The sequence below is a fragment of the Anoplophora glabripennis genome, unplaced genomic scaffold (assembly GCF_000390285.2).
Source record: "Anoplophora glabripennis isolate ALB-LARVAE unplaced genomic scaffold, Agla_2.0 scaffold153, whole genome shotgun sequence".
NCBI classification, from domain to species: Eukaryota; Metazoa; Arthropoda; class Insecta; order Coleoptera; family Cerambycidae; genus Anoplophora; species Anoplophora glabripennis.
Genome location: NW_019416245.1, coordinates 132942 through 155842, shown reverse-complemented (window position 1 = coordinate 155842; position 22901 = coordinate 132942). Strand labels below are relative to the sequence as shown.

The 22901-nt window shown below is 31.7% G+C and overlaps 2 protein-coding genes and 1 non-coding gene across 3 annotated transcripts in view; 1 reads left to right on the top strand and 2 right to left on the bottom strand.

Moving 5' to 3' along the window:
- Positions 1-3149: 3149 nt before the first annotated feature.
- On the bottom strand, positions 3150-3233 carry Trnal-uaa. Its single transcript has one exon. It is a non-coding gene; the product is annotated as a tRNA-Leu (tRNA).
- A 2764-nt stretch (positions 3234-5997) lies between these two features.
- LOC108909797 (ATP synthase subunit d, mitochondrial) lies at positions 5998-7078 on the bottom strand. The gene is made up of 3 exons (XM_018714223.1): positions 6863-7078; positions 6394-6612; positions 5998-6333 (listed from the first exon to the last, which is right to left on the bottom strand). Exons 1-3 carry the CDS (start codon positions 6982-6984, stop codon positions 6150-6152), a joined length of 525 nt encoding a protein of 174 aa, XP_018569739.1. The 5' UTR covers positions 6985-7078; the 3' UTR covers positions 5998-6149.
- Positions 7079-7389: 311 nt separating this feature from the next.
- LOC108909802 (tyrosine-protein kinase Src64B) overlaps positions 7390-22901 on the top strand; it is a 114797-nt gene continuing 99285 nt past the window's right edge. Inside the window, exon 1 of the mRNA XM_018714232.1 lies at positions 7390-7595. The gene's annotated coding sequence lies outside the window, so the exon portion shown is untranslated. The remainder of the gene's footprint in view (positions 7596-22901) is intronic.

Here is a 22901-nt window from a genome sequence, read left to right as displayed (position 1 = left end):
AAAACAAAGTTTGTGAAAAAGACGTGTTGTCGGAGCGAGCGTTCGCTGGAGAGTCCGTCGTGTGTGGACTCGTTCGCAGGTATCCGAGTAAGCATCTGGTCGCCGACGCCAATTCGCCGTGGATCCTTCCTGGAACCCTGGTGCGTCCGGGCGGCGTCAGACTGACGCTCTTGACGTTTTGCTATGTTATGGGTCACTTGCGGCATGTGTACTCACGTTATGTATTTGAAAAATATGTAATTAAAGTACCCAAAGATTCACGTCGTCCAAATAATCATACGTATTAAAAATAATTTAGGCACTTACCAAAAAGCAAAATTCAATCATTTTTAAACACATGTACAAAACAAACCACAACATATGCCCAAAATGTCCACCGCCATTTTCGATGCACGCACAACACCTTCGAATCCAATTTTCGTGCACTAGCTGGAAAACACCTCAAGAAAAGGAAATAGTGGTACGCAAAAAACACTGAGACACGGTCCAATTCCAGATTCCAACTGAATTGCGTATTGCTGGACAGCTTAGTACCTCGTGCTATCCGCCGCGCCGTTGTCACATTGCTCGTTTTATGAATTTTATCGAATTTCAAATTTATTACAATGCTAATTACTTTTTAGACTTAACAAGTTGAAAAAGTGATAAACATTGTATTTTATGGTATTCTATGCATGCAGTTGGAGATTTTGATAATTTTTTTATCGGAAATGGTTGAGTTTAGGACTCATGTTATATAAGTTTTTTTTGTTTATTTCAGTCAAACTTCTAACACCGTGTATAATGTGTTTAAATAATTATTGTTAAAAATGCTCAAATTCTAATTTCAGCATATTTCATCATTACAAACTGTTTAAAATAAAAGTTCAATATGACAAGTGCAATGAGGCAAAACAAAATAATCCATATCCCAGCCTAGTCCTAAGAACTAGCAACTGTCACTATATTTGCCTAACAAAGTGTATCTCTAAAGATGATACTGAAACTTTATTTTTTTGATATGAGAGGTATAGGGAGCCTACTTTTTACATCTAGGGCATAGAAGAATGTTTATTTTAATTATTTACTATGTTAATAAAAATTGTTTATGTTTTGTGTAACATTTTTCATTGAAATAAAATCTTTATCTAATTTATGGTTTAATTTTTTATCAATTCTGTACCGTGGTCAAGAACTGGACATTTCGAGAAGCTCTTACAGCTTATTCTCACGAAAGACTTGCCTCTTCATGCTTACAAAGTCCAATCGACTCAAGAACTGTGTTAATGGTGCCAGTTTTTTGTGCCTAAATTGCAAGATATGGATGTAGACATATGGTTTCAACAAGACGGTGCCACAGGCATACAATCTGAGAAACAATTCAATTACTGCAGGAGTCATTTTCTGGTCTTGCAATTTCCCGTTTTGGCGATCGGCATTGGCCGCCTAGATCATAGGATTTAATGCCGTTGGAGTTTTTTCTTTGGAGTCTAAGGTTTATGCCAATAAACCCACAACCATCCACGCCTTGATGGTGAAAATCGAGCGCTATATCGACGGAATTCAGCCGTATTTATGCGAAACGATCATGGAAAAATTGCGAAAAGCATGCGTATGTACCAGCGGTGCCACAGGCCATACAGCCTGAGAATCAATTCAGTTGCACTGCAAGAGTCATTTTCTGGTCTTGTAATTTCCCGTTTTGGTATTCAGCATTGGCCACATGGATTATAAATTTTGAGGGTTGCTTTCGCTGAACAACAAAAATAAAACGCTCTCTCAACGGTACAAATAAAGTATTTTTATTATTTTTTTAGTATGCTTTATGGACCAATAAAAAATTTACAATTTTTAATTGAAAACCTTTATTTTCTATTCCTTTGAAACCCGAAACCTGCCCCATAAATTGCACCACTTTGCCACATAGAAGTATAGAATCATGAACAAAGCTGTTACTATACTATAGTGGTATTATTATTGAATGTTTTAACCTTTAGCATAAATGAAAAAAACTATTTTTAATCAAATTTTTAATATTTATTTCCACTTCCACGAGATTCTTGCAAAACCAGTTGTATCAGTAGAAGAGTGAAGAGTTCTTTAAAATGAGAAATGTCGAAGAAAAGAGCGACTTTAAAAATGATAACAAGGGGGTGTTTGTGGCTGTAATTTTGCAATTACTCTATATAGTAAAATATTGGCTATAAGCACATTTTTCACAGTGTATCGACAACGTATCTTGTTCACGTTTTGCTGTTTTCATTTTAAATTTAGATTATTTTTTTTGACTAAAATATCAATATCCCAGTTTAAAATTAATTTGTTTATATACTTTAATGATGACACAGAAATACCTACCCCTAAAGATTCTCAACCTACATTGTTCAAAATTAGAAAGAAATATTAGATACTCCATTTAAGGAGATTATAGCCGACCTATTCAACTTACTTTTATTGCTACTTTCTTATTTTTTCAGAATTTTATTTAATAATATGGCTATTTTTGGAAAAGCCAGTATTTATAGACAGGGATCATACATGGTGGCCTGGAAAACCGGGAAAAGTCAGGGAATTTATTATTCTTCATAAAAAAAGGGAATAATCAGGGAATTTTTAAAGTATTCATGAAAGTCGAGGAATTTGACCATTGCAACCGGAAATTTTGTGAAAGCCGGCCCTGGGTTCTTGAAAGAGAAAACTATTTGTGATTTTGAAACCTTTATAAGAGGTTCTTTGGGTATAAAGTCCAGTCTAGAAAAATTTTAAAACATAAACATCAATTAGTATGTAAAAATGAACTACAAATGAGCTGAATTTTTTTTTATAATCCAGGAAACACCGGGAAAAGTCAGGGAATTCTATATTACTTTTGAACTATGAACATTGTTAGAGCAAAAAAATAAATGGGTTGATTGATTGAATTGGCTAACGTAGATGGCAGTTAAATCTAACATTTTTTGTTTTTTTTATACTAAAACAAGTATTTAGATATTTAGATATAAAAAAGAAATAAGGTAACTTTAGTTTAAATTCGAACTTTTATTATAGTAAAACATTTTTATTTTAAATTAAGAGTACTGTGAAAGTTCTTTTCAATCAAGTTTAATACGAGGACCCACAGAAAAACTTCACCAGATAATATTTAATAATTTTAAGGAAAAAAAAAGGTTTGTCAGATGTGGGGTTCGAACCCACGCTCCCTTTCGGGAACCAGAGCTTAAATCTGGCGCCTTAGACCGCTCGGCCAACCTGACGTGTAAACAATTTCTTTATTAGTAGTTCAAATACAACTCTATGATCAAGGAAAATCGATATCTTCTGTTTTTTTTTATTTTGACAAGAAATAAACATTTATTTGCTATATTTTATCAAATTCTTCAAAAAGTATTTTCACTATTAACTAGTTTCTTTGATTTTATACATGTATACCTAGATAGTTTCAATTTTTAGAAGAACCATACCTATAATAGTGTAAAATTATGGCAATGTTTTGAAACATATTCTCAACAGATCTATTATCAAGAACTCCAGGATCATAAATATAAAGTTTCAATTTTTTGAAAAATTGATAATTAAACCGGGACTCTCATATACGTCAAATGATATACATAGGATATTAGTTACATGATGCATGACAATCTTATGATTCTAGTAATTAGGTATAGCCCAGTCATTGAAGGTAAAATACGGCGTTACTGTATAATTTTCCCAAACAGCACCGATTTGCACCAAAATTTGGATTTAGGTTCTACATTTCCTCTACTTCAAAGTTGACCCTGTGCCCCCGGCACAGTTGCTTTTAATTTTTTAGGGTAAAAACTACCCCTATTCGAAAATAATTATACAATTGTAGATTCGAGCGTGTAATACAACCTATTACACATTAAATCATCTTTAAATAAGTAGTTATGATGATGAATTGAATATTGTCAATCCTTAAAAACCACCCCCTGTGACAGTAATCATTAAAAAATAATGTTGGAAAATATTATTCAGCAACTTGGAATAATTTAATCATATAGTGATACTAAATTAATATTTCTTTACTGTTTTAATTTTTTATTATTTATTTATAAGTTTCAACTCTTATAAAAAATTGCAAAAAAATCGGACAATTATAGTTAAAAAAATTGTTTAGTTCAAAATATAATGCAATCTTTTTATTATTTAAAATGTAATGTATTTATTTATTTTCAAACCTTAAAAAAAAACCTACTGATTAAAGTTTGCAATCAAAAATAGGGAAAATAAGAATTTTATTTTTATATGGATTTTAATTTTTTTATTTTTATAATAAAAAATTTTTTATTGCAAATAATATAAATCCTCCTCACTCTCATCTTCCTTTTCTATTCTATTCCTAAAATTCCTATTTCTATTCCTAAAATATAGCTGTAATGTGTATTTATCAATGCTTTAATATACGTGTTCTGATATTTACAAAAATATGAGATTGGTTTTTTACACATAACTCGCTTAGTTTTCAAAAGCCCTTCAAAAAACATTTCGTAGGTTTTTTCAAGGGCTACAAGATCAAATAAGTTAAATTTTCTTTCAGCCCTTATTTTTGTAAAGGTTTGAGCTGAACGGGCTTGAACAAGTTGCTATTTACGAACATATGCAAACTTTAAACTTCTTACTTAATTTTTATCCTACAGAAAAAAAAACAAAATTTTCAAAAAGTAAGACCTACAATTTTGTACTCTGCAAAATTTTACGTATCATTAATAATTTTTGAGTTATTTTGAAGAAAAGACAATCTTTTCCAAAAATAAAAAAATTCTCTTTTCACTTGGTGGTAATGATTATTTTCAATTGGGGTGGTATTTAGGGGGTGATTTTCACGTTTTCTGTTGCCGAAAAAAATACGGACCAACTTTGTTTTCGTCATAACTCGCTTAGGTTTGATGCTAGGGACTTTATATGTATAAAAAATAAAAATAAAGGTTTTTTCAAGCACTTTAAAAAAAAAGATTCTGAGTATTCCCTGAAAAATGCATTGGTTTTTGGTTATTTCACGTTCAAACTTTCAAATTTGGCGTTTGACGAATAAGAACCAACCTTCAACAAGCTACTACTCCGCTTGTACAGATACCATAAACATACCATTCTTTTTGGTTTTTTATAGGTAAGCTATATTTTTTATAAAAATGATTTTTTTGCTAAAATACTTTTTGAATTATTCGCAAAAACCGTCTGAAAAAGTGTTTTTTTCTGTTAAAAAATTTACATTCACTCGCGAATAAGTCGAAAAGTATTGACTTTCAGAAAAAACTTTATAGAACAAAAGTTGCTTACAAGTGATTTTTAATTAAACATTTTTCACCCCCGAGAAGGGGTGGCATCCACCCCCAGGGTAAAAGCAACCCCCGGTACAAAGTCAACTTTGAAGTAGAGGGTAAGTAGAACCTAAATCCAAATTTTTATGAAAATCGGTGCTGTTCGGCAAAATTATACGGGAAAATGGTCATTGACTGGACTAGTAAGCCAGTATCTGATTAGCAAATGATAAGTAATTAAAATTTATTGATATCGGAGGAGGCGACTTCGAGAGGACTATCAAATATTGTATTTTTAACTCACAATAGTGACAACAGTCCACAATACTGTAGCCAGAAAACTTATCGAATTTATTAGAATATAGGCAACCAGTTAAACAAGTCGGAGATGTAGCAAGTAGCATACCTTAAGGCTGTGATTACTAAAATCGACAAAGAAAATAGTTATAGTTTTCTTGTTTGATTTCTTTTTTGGCTCGGTTGAAATTCCCGAATTTAATTTTTCTCATGTTTAAACAAACGATAAAATAACCAGTCTATGGTGTTTCATTACATTTACAAAATTGCAAAGAAAATTACGACTGTTTTACCTAACATGGCCCAATTATACACAGCACAGTGCGTTTCTGATATTCAAACTTGCAGTACATAATAAAACAATATTTGAAAATAATATAATCGTTCACTGTGGTATAACAAAACGGACGAGACAATATCGCCACATATTAAATAAAAACGGTAAAATTCAGTTTCTTTATTTGACAAAAGGAACGCCACTACATGACAATGTAAATTCATTTATTGGAAATAACATCAAGATATAATCACTAATATATAAACTCGGTTGTAGACTGCTATATACTTTTTACGACCTATTGCAAAACTGCACGATTAATGGCTCGATTCCTGAGCATCCTTATGGACGTAATCAATCTGCTCTTCAGGAGTGTGGGGCCAGAAAGTGGGTCTGTTGATGGGGTCAAGAGCATCTTCTGGATAAGCGTCACGATAATCTTCCATAGTCATTTGATCGTATGGAATCAACCCGGCTATATGAGCCAATTGTTTCTTGTATCTAAAAATCGAAATGACCGTTAATCATCATAACTTTATTTCATTGGACGAAAAAACTTACTCGGCAATGCGTGCATCGGATTCAGTTTTGAATTTCTGAATGTCGCTCTTAATTTCTCTCTCCTGGGCATCGATTTGAGAGCTTACAGTGTCTGCTGGATAAGGAATTGACAACGCACTGTACTGCTTTTGGAAATCATCGACCATTCCAGCTACGGGCACTTTCTGCTTGTAAAAGGCCCAATCAATTGGGGGAGCTTGTTCGGGGTTAGCAAGTACACTGTAATAAAAAAATAATTCAACTATGTAAAGTAGTAGTCAAATATAGAGTGAATTCTTAATCATTGAAATGAATATGTACATTGGTCATCAATAAATGAAAAATCAATACTTGGAAGGTACCAACGAATTGAGTTATATAACCTACATTACATTGCATTACAAAGATTGGGTTAATTGCACTGAACAAATAGTGTCATGTTTCAAAATTTAATTTCAGTTTGATTACATAAAAATGACGGTGACCTTACCGTCTCAGGTATCCATCCGATTTCGACTTAAATGCCAGATACTGAGCTCTCTGGTGCTCAGGAACTCTTTCACTCAAAGCAGTCCAGTTAATGGCACTTTTTCCAATTCTTTTCGACGCCATTTTCTGCGATTTTCAATAAAAAATCGCCTTAATATTAGCGACCCTTAGAATAAATGTATGGTTATGTAATTTTTGACATCCACAGAGAACTGACGTCCTATGTGTATAACCAACATAAAGAAAAAAGTGCGTATACTTGCAACTGACGTCATAAGCAACTTGACCAGAAATTCAGAATAGGACATCGACTTTTCAAGTTGTATAAAAATTAAATGAAATCCAGAATTAACTACCATTCAAAAATAAATTAGTGCATCGGAAGTTATTTCCATAATAATTTAGATCCCGATCTTAACTGAAACCACCATTGGTAGTTGTTTGGTAGTGCACAAACTGTGTTCGATTTTCAGTGGTAGGGAAGGGGAGTTTGGTAAAACAACACATTTCAGATTTCAGTTTCGTCTGTTGGCCTGCTTTGCGTTCAGTTTAGACAAATGTAAAATGGCTGTTGCAGGCAGCAGTGTTTAAATATCTGGTGTTTATATTCGGTTGTACAGTGATGTGGTGTATGAAGTACAAATAATTTTTTATAGAGACTGATTCAGTGAGTAGTGAAAAGTTATACAAACATTTAAAAACAATCAAATTCATTTTATTTTTTCGTAAATAAGGTCAGTATTTTTGTTGCTATTTCTGACAGTTCATTGTTTGGATTTCAGTCGATTTTTTTTTTAATTTTTGACATTGAGTGGCGGCTTGAAATTGAAACTAAGTAATTAAAAGTGTAAAAGTATGTAGCTGGGTACCTTATTATTTCTTTATTGGAGCAATTGGCTAATAGTGACAAAATGATAAAAGTCGCATAATATTACGTGGGTTTGACTTGAAAATCCAGATGTTTTTATTTAATGTTATAATAAATTATATTAACGTTGTTTATATAAAAAAGTAACTTTGGCGTAAATGGTTAGAAATAAGCATGTATTGATGGGTTTTCGTAAATGATAATAACAACTCGAACCAGAATTATATACTTGTACAAATAAATGCAATTTTAAGTTTGAGAAAAGAATCAAATTCGTAATCGCAGTACGTAATAATGAAAAGTTACAAATTATTTTTAATAATACGAAATACATTATTTGTCGATGTATTCACTTCTTTGAACTAGGTATATTTTCCCTAAAGAAAACCCTAATGATAGGGAAAATATGAGTCACGCGTTTCTGACAATTTACATACATAATTACTCTATCAATATGAAGTAATCGTGCATAGGTATACCCTTACTTTTTACAACATTTTGTCATCTACAAACCTAATTGTTTTTTTATAATCTTTAGGTACTATTATTTGGGTATATAGTAAAGAAATTAAATTTGTTAAGGTAAAGCAATAAATGAATAACTGAGAAAGAGCATCAGCCACCAAGTTTTATTTTATTTATTGCCTTTTAATCTTTTATCTAGAAATCCAAGGTTACTGGTAACTTGTGTGAATGACCACTAGTATAACAATAAAGGTAGGATCAACCGGGTATTTACCTATAGACAGGGGCGCTTCTTAGGGTAGAACTGATGGTACGAGTGTTAAACTTGCCTTAATGGCATTCGAGACGGTATTATTATTATTCCAGGAACAAAGTACCTACCTACATACCCTTACAATTTGCTTATCTTTTTTTTAGAAATTAAAAATTATATAACTTTGTGGCTGGTATCCACACATTGGCGAGGGCATTAGCAAAAGGTATCTGTGTATATAATTATTGAGTAGAAAAAAATAATTGCAGTGGGCCGTCGAACCCGGACCTTTATGGAGTCAGCGGTAGTCATGATGACCGCTGCACTAGGTAAGGTAGTCAGTAGCGAGATGACGATGCTTCATTATAATAGAAGAATGTACCGCCGTTTTTCGAGAAACAAAATAAAAGTGTACGCCTAAATGCATCCTAAATATAATCCAACATTTCGTTTTAGTTGCTGTTAAACATGTCTTGGGTACTATTTTTTTTTTATTTAGATTTCTTAATACTGTATGTAATCCAGTCATATTAGATTGAAAAATGGAAAATAGAAAAAATAATTTATAAAGTTCAAAATTTTTTATTGTGAATTAGGAATAGGAGAATAAAGGTCTCGAAAATGCCTTCCGATGAATGGAACAACCCTTTTTTCTCTAGTAATTACGCATGATATGACATTTTGTCATTTATCTCGAAAGCAGATATATATTTTTTATACAAAATGTGTTGTTACTTTTGTTGTTACTTCTATTTTGCAGATTTTAATTGTCACTGTACTAAATAATATACAGTTACGTTTTCTAAAAGCAAAGGTTTTCTCTTAACATTTCTATCTAATGTCAATGAGATTGTGCAGAACAACTACTCTGCCGACTAAAACCCCGTACAACATTAAATTACATCCTCAGTATCTAGTAAGCAATTAATACCATTCTTTTATCGTTAATCGTTAATTCGTTTAAAAGACAACATGAAATAAACCGATAAAGAAACCCAGGATTTGAGATGGGCAAGAGCCTATATTTTCAACGACTGAAAATTTAAAACGACTAAATGTAGATTTCGAGTTTATCGTACTCGTAGAACTGGTTTGACTAGTCAATGTGAACTTCAAGTCACGCAATTGGCTAACACATTGATATATATATATTTTTTTGTATTGGTCCCTCATAAATGATGCAGTAAATGCCCTTCAAAGAAAACGAAACAGCCCGTTTACTATAATTTAAAGATAGACTTCAAGTTGCATTGAATACTTTTAACTCTGGAACAGTGCATAATAAAATTGGGGGACTTTTCCCAGAGGGTGATCTTTATCGAAGAAATTGTAGTACAGGACTGAGTATTGGATGTAAAATACCAATAGCTTCGGTAATAGCACTCCAAATTGGCGAAAATGATACATAATTTTAAATTGACAGTTTTACGTTTAATAAACAGCGACTTGGAACAATAATTAAAATCATATTTTCAAAATCTATTGTTCTGAATCCTATTTATGTTACGTAACGATCTCTCGATGATCTTCCACTTCTTACAATTTTGTTGTTAAATAGTTCGGTTTGCATAGATATTGTGTATATCTCAAAAAACAACGTTATATTATTTTAATTATTGTTGACATTTGAGTTCAATGTCTTATTTACGTACCTAGAAAAGTAAGATCCCACGATAGTTCATTCTTTGATTCGTATGTAATTAAATGCATTTTTTATTTGTTTGATGGATCCTTATGGTCTCTGGCATGTGCACCTACATTTCTGGAGATAAATAAATGGTAAACGCAAACGATAGACTGCTATTTATATCGACGATTAGGAAGCGTTTGAGGCTATCAACGAACACTAGATTAAATCTAAGTTGGTGTGGATTATTGGGAGGGTTTGGCAACGTTAAGAAATTTAAGTTTCTTAGATGATATAACGCAAAGTGGTTAAAAGGTTTAAAGCTAGACGAGGAACTCTAAAATCATCCACAATAAACCTGTGAATGGTCGTAGAGAAGAACCACTATATGAAATAGATTAAGATAAAATTATCTAGACGGCTTCAGGAACTCTTTCAACTTAACCTACTGTATGCTTCAATAAAAACGACTGATTTAACGTGTCATACTTTTTTCGCAAATAACTCAATGTCACACATTTGATGCTGATTTTCATACAATATAATTTTCTTTTATTGTTCGTGTTGTGGTGACCAAAGATTGACGATGCCTACATTTTTAACTGTATACTTATATCTGACTTTATAATGGTATTTACGCATCTGTTGGCATTCTGATGAGTTATGCCTCCTTTGTTACATTACACTTTATGTTACGTACGTTTCAAGATACCCCTTGTTACCTTGTTTTATTGTTACCTTTAGGTTATTCCTTATTTTCTTTGTGTGAAATGAATAAATGCATCTGGGTAAAGGCCAATATATAAAATTTTGTGCCACTCGCGAGCAGTGCATTCTTCGAAAGGTGCCCAAGTGACACAATTTTTGGTTGAAAGTGGTAGATCCAAATCAGTAAAAAAAATATTTTTACACATGAATGCTCGCATAAATGGGCATGACTGCTATGGGGGCACCTAACTGTATGAAGTTTGAAGTTTATGTTCGTACTTGATCTTGAGTAGTTGATTAAAAACTGCGTTTCATATTGGATCATTGAGGGTTTTTAGTTCTCCATCGGAAAACTGTTACTCATTTTTGGTATACTTATTGTTTGGAAGTGACTATAACTTTTCAGAAAATAATTAAAAGCAGTAATTCGAAGTTACAAACCTTTTTAATATATTTTTTACTACATCACTGTTCCAACAAAGTAATTGTTTACTATTTATCTACAATTTATAAGAAATACATATTCTAAAATGTGTAATAAGTATTTGTTTTTCTTTTAAACCCAAAGCCTTTGTTTAGCAATTACCTATCCACTGTTTCGGTTTATAAATTATGTTAAATTATGTAAAATTGTCTCCATTAAAAGGTTCTGTGGATGCGAAATTTATTTCGAAGTTTTCAATCGAATTTCTCTTTTCTAAAGAACTACGCCTTCTTCTTCTCATTAGTCCACTATAGGCAACACCTGCATCTCTTGAAATTCAGGTTTGCCTCTTTTGTGTATACATTTGCATATAATGAAAATTAAAATTCACGAATTTCGTATTCTACCTACACCGGCATCTAAGCTAGTGGGTACCTACACAATGAAGTTATGACGGTTGTAGGTGTAAAAAAAAGTAATTTAGCGATATGGATTTCGAGGAAGCGGCCGTTTCGATAAGACCACTGCGGATACGGCTGTTTTGTGATGGTAATTTCGTTTTATCTACGGATTCGATTTCGGTGCTGTCATTACTCTGGTACTTTTTCTAACGGGCCAGAAACAAATCGTACGGTCTTTATTTTGGTCCGAGATTTCTTGCCAGGTCACGTATAATTAGAAACACCTACAGACTTTTTTGCAGGTCCTGGCAATCACTGCGATTTGTTAGTTAGGTAATGCATGGAAAAAATCTAAATTGCCTATAATTACACATAGGATTTATATTTAAGGAGAAACTACAATTAAATATTTAAAAAATCATCCACTGCTGCTGCCTGCTGCTGAGAACAGTAAATATACATTATCGATCTACATAATGTCTTTCTTTACAACCCACTAGCTTTAGATATTAGTGATTTTTCGTATTTCGGAGAATAGTTCCTGCAACGGAATTCTATTGGCTCCAAAATTGCGAGGGTGAGGGTGAACAGTCGGGTTCGTTGCAATTAATGTAACTCCTGTTTGGGAGCGAACATGATCATCCCTTGCTTGATAAATAGTGTATGTATTTGTTCTGATGCACTAAACATCAGTTAAGTTTTCGATGAAGATAAAAAATATAAGTATTTGAGACTTTTCTTTATAAAGTATTGTTTCTGCATTGCAATTAAAAAAAAATTATATACAGGCTGTTACAAATTGCATTCTCACTACAGGGATCTCGGAAACGGTAAGAGATACGAAGTAGCTTAAATGGGGGCAAAGTTGCGTAATCAGGGGACCAACATAATTAGTTTTCGAAATAAGTATTTGAAAAAAAAAACGAAATTTTTGAAATCCGTTTTTGTTTCATTTCAGCCTTGTTTGAGGTGACGTTGAAAAAAGAAGAACACTTTTTCATGTCCACTTTTTGCCCTCTATCGAATGGCATAACCAATTTTTATATGTAACGTTTCGTCTCAAGACCATCATCAACTGTACTGCCTCAGCCCGAACCAGATTCAGACCTTTTGTCTCGAAAAATTCATTTTCAATGTATTCGTTTCTTTATCTATCACTGTAAGTGTCGTTAGACTTTATGAAATCCACCTAGTTATTTAAACTATTACCACCACGCGTTACAATAAAACATTTATTATTATTAGCTATTACCATGACTTGGTCATACATAACTCGATAAGTTGTTGCGTCAAAATTAAAACATTATTACAATTTTAATTTTATTATGACAAATCAATTCTTAAAAATGCGTGGGAATAACCAAAACGCCAACTGAATATTATTCTTTAAAAAATTTCAGTAAATGTTCAAAAACATTTTCGTTTTGGCAAACGTTGAAAATGAAGATCAGCGTAATATTACCGGAATTTATTATATCTGTAACCGCAACTGTGAAAGAGCATGTCAGATGTATTTGTATGAATATCCCGAAAAAAATAGATCGAAGTTTGTAAAAATTTTGAGTACTCGAGAAGCCTAGAAATAACTATGGACACGGGAATAAAACTTATAATGTTTTATTTTAAACGTTTGAATCCGGCTCGGGCAGTACAATATTGGGGGTCATGAAAGCTTGCAGAAAATGTAATAAAATATCTAGGGTCGTATTTAAAAAAAGGCTGAAATGAAATAAAAACTTGCCCCCATTTAAGCTAGTTTGTATCTCTGACCGTTTTCGAGATCCCTGTAGTGAGAAGCGAATTTGTAACAGTCCTCTATATTTTTCAAGTACTTACAAATATCCAATTAACTAATAGAAAATATTTTTTTAATGTTGCTAAAATTGATCATTGCTTTTAAATTAGCGAAAACAACTTCTCTTTCCTATATTATAAAGCATTGGAAACCCCCTTAACGCTTTCATTAGGTATATACAGGGTGGTCCGAATTTTATGCAGGAAACTTCTAGGAGAGATAGATATCTTTAAAATAATATGTGTTTGCCTTATAAACATTGGTCTGGAACAGCTCCGTTTTAGAGATACAGGGTGTTGAAGTTTTTAAAAAAAATTGATTTTTTGTTTATATCTCCGGAACTTATTATCCGATCTTAATAAAATTTGGTACAGATAATGTATGATAGTAGGCCTTACATTCCCTAAAATATGAGCTTTAAAGGTTCAACCAGTGGTGTACAACTGGACAGGGGTCACCCTTTTTTTATAAAAAAAAACTACGCCACTGAATTTTCTACAAGTTATTGTAACGGATTTATATTCTAATGCACAAAATACGTAAAAAAGGTAACTTGAATTTTTTCCCTAAGATTCGCCGTTTTCAAGTTATTCATACCAATACAATCCCCTTGTGCAGACATATCTAACCATAAATTATTACAAGAATATTTATGTTTATGGTATAAAGTAAGTGCAATTTGTAAGCACATCAACAAAATTCTTTACACTTGTTTCCACATCACCTTAGTTCCTTACGCATTTTAATTTCCCCTGGAAGCCTAACCCACTATCTTTACAAATAAGGACAACTTAAATCAAAATAATAATAAATGTACATTTACCAAAGGNGATAGCAATTTGCAAAATTCAAGTATCTTCATTTTTGCAGTTTTGGTAACGTCACCGTTTTTTTTAATTTTTGGACGTATATTTATGTATATTTATAAAATATTCCATTACGGTAGATTAGCCAGCATAATTACCTACAATTTAAAAAAATATATATTTTCATCGTTTAGATCCTAAGCTACTTAACATTTTGCGCCTGTTAGCCGTAGTCGTACATTATTCAACATGTTAACATAAAACAAAATCGTACGTGTGGGGTAAACCTTTAACTTTAAGTAAACAATTGTTTAAATTTACTGTTGCATATTTCTAATAGTATACAAGCGCCGAAGGGCGAAGCTCGCGCTCGAAAATGAAAAGTTCCAAGTCCATCATCAACTTCATTTTTTTAAAAACGATCCTAGAAATATTATTACATTTTTTGCAAGCCTTCATGACCCCCAATACTGTACTGCCTCAGCCCGAACCAGATTCAGACCTTTTGTCTCGGAAAATTCATTTTCAATGTATTCGTTTCAAATTTATCTAATACTGTAAGTGTCGTTAGACCTTGTGAAATCCACCTAGTTATTTAAACTATTACCACCACGCGTTACAATAAAACATTTATTATTATTAACTATTACCATGACTTGGTCATACATAACTCAATAAGTTGTGTCAAAATTAATACATTATTACAATTTTAATTTTATTATGACAAATCAATTCTTAAAAATGCATGGGAATAACCAAAACGCCAACTGAATATTATTCTTTAAAAAAATCTCTGACCGTTTTCGAGATCCCTGTAGTGAGAAGCGAAATTCTAACAGCCTGTATAAACTCCTGTATATTTTTCAAGTACTTACAAATATCCTATTAGCTATTCGAAAATGACTAGGTACTTATTTTTTTAATTATTACTGAAATTGATCATTGCCATTAAATTAGCGAAAACAACTTCGCTTTCCTATATTATAAAGCATTGGAAACCTCCGTAACTCTTTCATTATCTATATCGATTTCCATGAGAATTTTCCGCGGCTACATGTTGGGTCGCCTTATATGACTAATGTGATTTCACAGAATAGGATATATGACTCTATCGTCATATTGCCTTTTACTGGGGATATAGTTTTTTCTCTGTTTTATCTTTCCGATTTTATCTTGTCTGTAATAAATAGTTCATTCGGTCTTCAGAAATGCCAAAAAAGTTGTTAAAAACTTTTTGCTGGAGTCTGTTTATATGTTCCTACCACACAATCAATTTATATTAGTTTCCTTTCTTCTTTGGTCAACATTCGCCGTTATTGAATGTTATTTAATATAATTTTCGAGACAAATGTAATAATATAAATGCTACATACTATACCTATCTATATAACTGAAACTGCAAATTATATATATCAACATATATTTTCTCTCAGAATATGGATTAATTGATTTATTTTGAACAATTGGTATTAGGCTTAAGCTCATGTGGTATCTGCTAGATTTGTTGGAAAATACATGCTTGTCAAACGTAAATAAATGCCGTATCGTGTGGATGATGTATATCGATACATTCGAAAGCATGGCCCACCATTTGGATTATTTTTTATTCAGTAATGTTATTCAAGAGCATCGCCAGCCAATGGGCTAGAGGGGGGGGGGGGGGCAAGAAATGAGAGAGAGGATGGGAGAAATATAAATTATAGGTAGAAATAGGTACAGTGAATAAATTTTTTTTAGAAATATTTTTAATAAAACCTTTTTAACGAGAAAAAAAACAAAAAATATATATAAATAACTAAGAAAATTAAGAAATTCAACGAAAATTAAGTAAAACATAATACAGTGTAACCTCCATTATCCAAACAGGCCTTTATCCGAATATCCACTTAACCGAACGGAAAAAAACGCAAGACATTATCCGAACGAGCCTCGTTTATCCGAACTGGGTGGCCGCGGAGCTCGGGTGATATACGAAATTTGCTGCCGCGCTTGCGTGTGCGACTGGGTTTTCGTCTCGCCCGGCCCAATCCCGGTGGGACAGGAAGATGTGATTTAATGACTGACAATGACATCTTGCACAATATAGAGAATGTGGAAATAGCCGAAGAAGAAAATGAGACCGAAGGAGCTGCCGACAACAAAATAACTCATGGAGAAGTCGTGCAATGTTTTGACAAATGTATAACGTGGGCCAGTGATAATGGCGAAACGTCTCACAACATATTTCTTTTAAAGGAGATGCAGATTAGAGCCAGAAAATTAGAAAGTAAATCCCTTTCACAAAGAAAAATAACGGATTTTTTTAAATAAAATATGTTTAAATATGTAGTTTATTAACTTTTTTTGTACATATATTTATGTATACATACTTTAATATGTAGTTTAATAAGTGTTTATGTCTATATTTTTTTTGTATATGTTTTTCCATATTATAATTACAAACTTGATGTATTAAAAAAGGTTTTTAGAAAAATAACTGTTTTAATTTTAAATTTGATTATCCGAACAAATTGATTAACTGAACAAGACCTTACAATAATTAGTTCGGATAATGGAGGTTGCACTGTATCTGATTTTTTGAAAATGTATCGACAACTTTATTAATAAAATCTTCATGGTTGTCAAAAATAAGCTTTCTGTGTATACCTCGGTGTATACTCATCATTGCTAGAACATTGAGATGATTTTGTATCATAGTATTTCTCAGCCATGTTTTTATTCATATTTTTTTAATTTAAAATTCCTGAGCTAAATTTAAAAAAAATGGAAATGTATTACTTTTTAACATAAAATTTTATATTTTTAAATTCTTTTGTCAACAAATATTTATACTAATTTATTACAATAGTTTAAAAAAAAATAAAGTAGTGTATTAATTTTCAAAATTAGTCTAGTTTTTAGAAATTTTAATAATTTTTTTTCCTGTAAATATATGAACGTATACAGTTTTAAATAATTTGAGAAGTTATCGGTTTGAAACACATTAGAAGCTTAAAGTTAAATTTCGAAGATTATTATCTAATGGGAAATTGCTTACTTAGTTATAAACAGAGTGTATTTAAAATATGAAAATTTCTCGACAGCTGCAATGCATTCGCCGGGCAACTAACTGAATAACGAACTAGTTTTACGCTTTGCAAGAAATATATTGTTCGCAATCTGCTTAAATTGGTGCAGCAGTTATCGGGTTAAGTGCTTATTTAATTGCAAATTCCTCAAGAACCATAAACTCAGAGCCTGAACAGGAGTAAAAACGACAGTAAAAATGATGTAGAAATAAAATTCCTATCAATTCACGTAGAGTAGGGGCGACAGGGGCGGTTGTTCTACTCCAAAATGTTGTCAATAGAAATTTAGGATTTAAACTGTAATTTCGAAAGGAAATAACAATAATGCCACAATGAAATAATAGTATAATCAATTTTAGAAGAATGATGAATGGGAATTCTGTAACAATGATGGAATGAGAAAATTCGATGCAAGTGGAAGAGGAAGAGAAGAGGATCGAATTTTGCATCTATTAAGGTCGCAAGTCTGGTCGGTATATTTTTGAGGGTTTTCGAGGTTCAGAAGAGTTGCAATTTGCTTGGCATATTATCTAGATTAGTCTGATGCATCTGCATTTTTGAAAATTTACAGAAAAAAAATTATTGGAAGGAAAATGGAATGGTCTTAAAACAATATTTCTTTACAGTGTTGTAAAACTTTTCCTGTTAGTGTGATTTTCTTTAGTTTTGATCTTTCTATCTGGAATAATGTTTATTAATATTACTGAACCTAAATCGTCTACTTGTGAAATTTTGAAATTGTAAAGTTAATTTTTTCGACTGCAAAGCTATGACGTTTAATGCCAAAGAAATCCGAGGCAGTTGTATTTTTGTGGAAGTGTTATAATAGTATATTCATTCCAGAACAAAACTTCGAATATTAACTTTCTGTTATCACAATGAGAATTATTATATTCCGTAAAAAAACTTTTCCAGTTTCTTTGGCACTTGGTAATCTGAAATTGAACACCCTGTTCGTACACAATACAGTACACAACAAATTCAACCATGTTTCCTTTATGTCTTCAAACTACTAATATCAAGTCGATTATAGTAATATTTACATAATACGTTATTATTATGCAATCCTAGAGTGGGAAGCTCTTTGCCAATTATTTTTTTTATCCGGATAAATTTCAGTTTATTAATTCTATAACAATTCCGACTCGAGGCTAGATGAGTGTACAAGGCACGTCTTCGAACTGGATCGATTCCGTAAAACAGGTTTAACAGATAATGAATGGATAGACGGATCAATGAAATCTCAATCATAATCGAATTTTTGTGACTTCGGCACAATATAAAAGTAAGGCCCGACATACTGCCTAGTCATCCACCGGGCAATTAATCTCTGACAACGCGGTGCTAATTGATTTTTTTGTTGTTTTCCGGCATAAAACAGTTTTGTTTGAATTTCACTGGAACGTGATGGGTAAAACTAATGATCAAATAAGCTTGACAATATCGAAAACCTGCAGTGGATTGTAAAGCATTGATAAAGAAACTTTGCTATGTTTTAAGGTCGAGAGGGACAGTTTTAAATAAAGACCTGATATTATCTCCATTGCAATAGATACTTTACTTCTGTGAAATTATTGAAATTATACAAAAAAAATAATAGGAACAATTAGTTATTATTGGAGCTACAAACAAAAGGCACACTTCCTTAACAGGTTATCGACCATAAAAAATGTTTTTTATCATTTTCATTTATTTAATATACTTATCTCCATTTTGATTGAAAATTGTCATTTTATTTTAGATATTTCACTGAAATTTAACATGGGGTGGTTTTTTAATAGTTGAATATGACCTCTATGCTTTGTAACGACCTACGTAAGAAAATATCTTGTACGTCACTAAAATGCAAAGTTACAGAAAAAAATGGATTTGTCTTTTTTACTATGTTCGTCTGTTTTAGACTACATTTGGGGGTATTCTAAGAATGTTTTACTTTTTCTGTTAAATCTAGTGTAATTTCGTATGAAGTAAGTATTTTTTAAAACTCTACCAACGGAAAAGTTATGGCAAAAAGTAGAAGAGTATCTGCTCATTTTCATATTCCTCTACCCCTAAAAACCTATACATGTTATATATTGAATCTAGGTCCTGCTAGAAGGATTTTAGATCGCTCTTAAAATAAGTCTGCAAGAAATATGCTCAAATTTTCATACTTGAAGTATAAAGAATACTTTACATCTTTTAAAGTACTCAATTTAGTCATATCTGTCCTGCCATGAGTCTTTGTGTCGCTGTACGTTCTCTCATAAAAAGTGACGAGTTTCTCTCAAAAAACGTGAAATAATAGCAATATTTTGAATGTAATCCTACTGGGTTCATTGAAGCTGCCCATTTGCTTTCGGACACCCTATATATTAATACACGATTAAAAACGCTGATCCAATATCTCCTTTCTTATAATATGTTCATTTTCATAGGTTTCCTTTTAATGTATTTTTTATACTGTTTATACATTTTCTACACTAATGCAAACAACTAAAGGGTCCAAGGAATTTCCGAAATTTTTCCGTGATTTTTGAGTCTGTATTTAGGTGAAAAATTGATAGTATGGGTTATAATGCAATTCTAATAGCGCGACAAAAAAATTTTGCAAATTTTTTTTTCAACAGACTCGGAATTTTTTTTTTCAACTAGGCCATTGCATGGACCAGATAGCTTGTTTATTCAGCTTCAATCTCCTTTTTTTTTTTAAATTTTGATACGACTATTTTTCATCAAAATATCGGACTTTTAATGGAAAAGCATCCTTTTGTCTTCAATCATCGATATCTCGGCGACAAATGGTCGTGCAGAGAATTGAAGAGCAGTTTCGAAAACTGGAATAAATTTCCTATAGCACGCTGCCCTAACTTGTCGGAAATAGGAATTTCAAAAAACAGGAATAAAAGGATAATTTATGGTTTTTTAGAAGCTTGACGGCATAATCATGATTAAAATGGAAATAATTTTTTTTGAGGTTTTCTCACATTTCTATCGCAAATATCGTTTAAATTGATGAAAAAAAAAAAAAAATTCGAAAAATTTTTGTAAATATTTTCGAATTTTTTTTTGAAAACCTTCGGGATATTGAAGAAAACAAAATTCAAATGTTACCAGCACGATTCGTTCGGCTTTTCCGTTCTATGGTTCTAAGTTGATGACCCAAAATAGATTTCGACCTCGATTCATACCGTTTTTTGAGACAAATTTCAAATAAATTTTTGTGCAATCTGTAATCACTTAAAAACAGTTCTTTTTCAAAACTACCCTTTTTCTTCTTTGAAAAATAATTTATTCTTTTTTTTTCATCGATTTAAGTGTTTTTTTTTTTTTTTCATTTTAATCATGATTATGAAGTGTTTAAGCTCAGAAAACATGACATGATTTTTTTCAAAAGTTTAACTGTTTGAAACAAAGAAACGGTTCGCTAGTTCGAGATGAAACTTCACAGGGTTCTTCTGGGTGTATCGAACTGTAAAAGTCATGCTTAACATTAGTCATTTCTTAAATATTTCTAATTTAGCCGTCAATTTCCTAAAAAAACATAAATTACCCTTTTTTCCTGTTTTTAAAATTCATGTTGAAGACGAAAAAAGATTTCCCATTAAAAGTTCGATATTTCGATGAAAAATGGTCATATCGAAATTAAAAAAAAAGAATTGAAGCTGAATAAACAAGCTATCTGGTCATGCAATGGCTTAATTGAAAAAAGGTTTTCCAAGTCCGTGGACTCATAAAAATAGAATTTTCGACCGAAAGATCTAAAAATTAGAATCTTAGAGCTTCAAAATGCTTTTTTTATTCCCGATACTACGAAACATTTCGGAAATTTTTTGGACCGTTGAATTGTTTGCATTAGTGTATATTTATTTATTCTTCTAATTTTGCCGAAAAGTTGTAATTGATTTTATCCGTTAATTATAAATCAGTTCATATACATCTAGTTAGACATTTCCTTTACACAAACATGTGAGCCTGTCTCTCCTGTATAGTACTGGTTCAATATTCTTTTAAGAAGAGAGAACAGTTAGACCAGCATATTACACATAAGTGATGTTTCGGAATGACTTACGCAACTCTCGAGTCTTGGAAGAAAAATAACGCTATTTTTCTCTGATGCGAATTTCAGAAGCAATTCTGATATTTCCAAGAGAAGTAATTTGTTTTTGTTTCACATGAGAAATTCCAACACGATATAAGGTTTCATTTGTTTGCCGAAATACCCGTGTAAGAGTTTTAACACACGTTGTGCAGTACCAATCAAAAAGAAACCATTTAAACGCTACAAAGTTTGTACTGAAATCTAAAACACAATAGGTTGAATTTTATTTAAATGGAATAGATTAATGAAGGAATATCACTCAACTTTAGAACTTGAGGCAGAGAAGTGAAAGATATTACAATTAGTCATCTGTATGTTTTTAGGTAGTATGTATTTAGTGCAAATTCCTGATAAATACAAATATTCGAGCCACCTGGACGGCGTAGCCTTGTGAAAGGGGCTTTGGCTTGTCATACCTGCTTGATGAATATCAGTGTGAAGTAGTTTATTCACGCACGTAGCTTGGAAAGTGATTTTAGTATGCTCCACGAGCATATTGATAATTCAAACAGAAGTGATAACGTTAATGTCGATGCAAAGTGATTATTTGTATTTTGTTAAAAAGAGCAGTACCTATATTCAAATTTGAAAACACTGTTTTTAGTAATATTAACTCGAATATTGATAGGTATATTTCCTATTTCATTCATTTAAATATAGTGTCCAGAAAAGTAGAAAACATTATTCCGTTGCTTTGCTTTGGTATGAAAAAACTGGTTAATTTTTTTAACAACAAAACTTACTAAATAATTTCTAGAAGTCTTATGCATATAACAATTTTCTCATAACTTCCATTGTCATTTAAAATATAAGTTGTTCTCTCTCAGTCTTATCATCAATGTTGTAAAAATACCGATTTGTCTGTATTCTTTTCAAAATCCGTGCATTCGCTTTAATCATTAGAGGATAAATTATTCACACATATCACGAATATGTTTTGGCTTGTGGCGCGAAATGTCGAAAAATATCAAATAACTATTCTCCAATTAACTGTTTATGGCTATTGAAAAAGTAACCTATATTTTTTGTTTCAACATTTGTCAGTCAACTTACGCGAAATGTAATATGTGTAAAGTAAACCATTGCGGTACCAGCGCGTCAACAACGGAACTTAAGATGAAACATTGTACACATTATTTAGACAAATATTTTATAATGTTTGTTGCTAGATAACTGTTACACAAAAACAATGTATAGTAGCTTATAATGTTTCCAGATCTAGATACAAACTTTTGCTGTTTTTGATATAAAACACTTCTGTATGTGCGATATTATCAACTATATCCATTCATTTGTTCAATTTAAAAGATATGCTAAACGGTATTGTACAATAAACTTTCCTAATGGTACTTATAGTGTATTATACTTACGTGGTCATAAAAAATGGCAGTGTTATGGCGCTTTAATAAAAGCCCTGAGAACCATTCGTACATTCTTTTCTAGATATGAATACATTTAAAAAGTAGGTTAATACGTTGTTTCGCAATTTGATTCACTGCATTATTTATAGGTCCATTTTATATGCCTTTATTAATAGAAAAGTG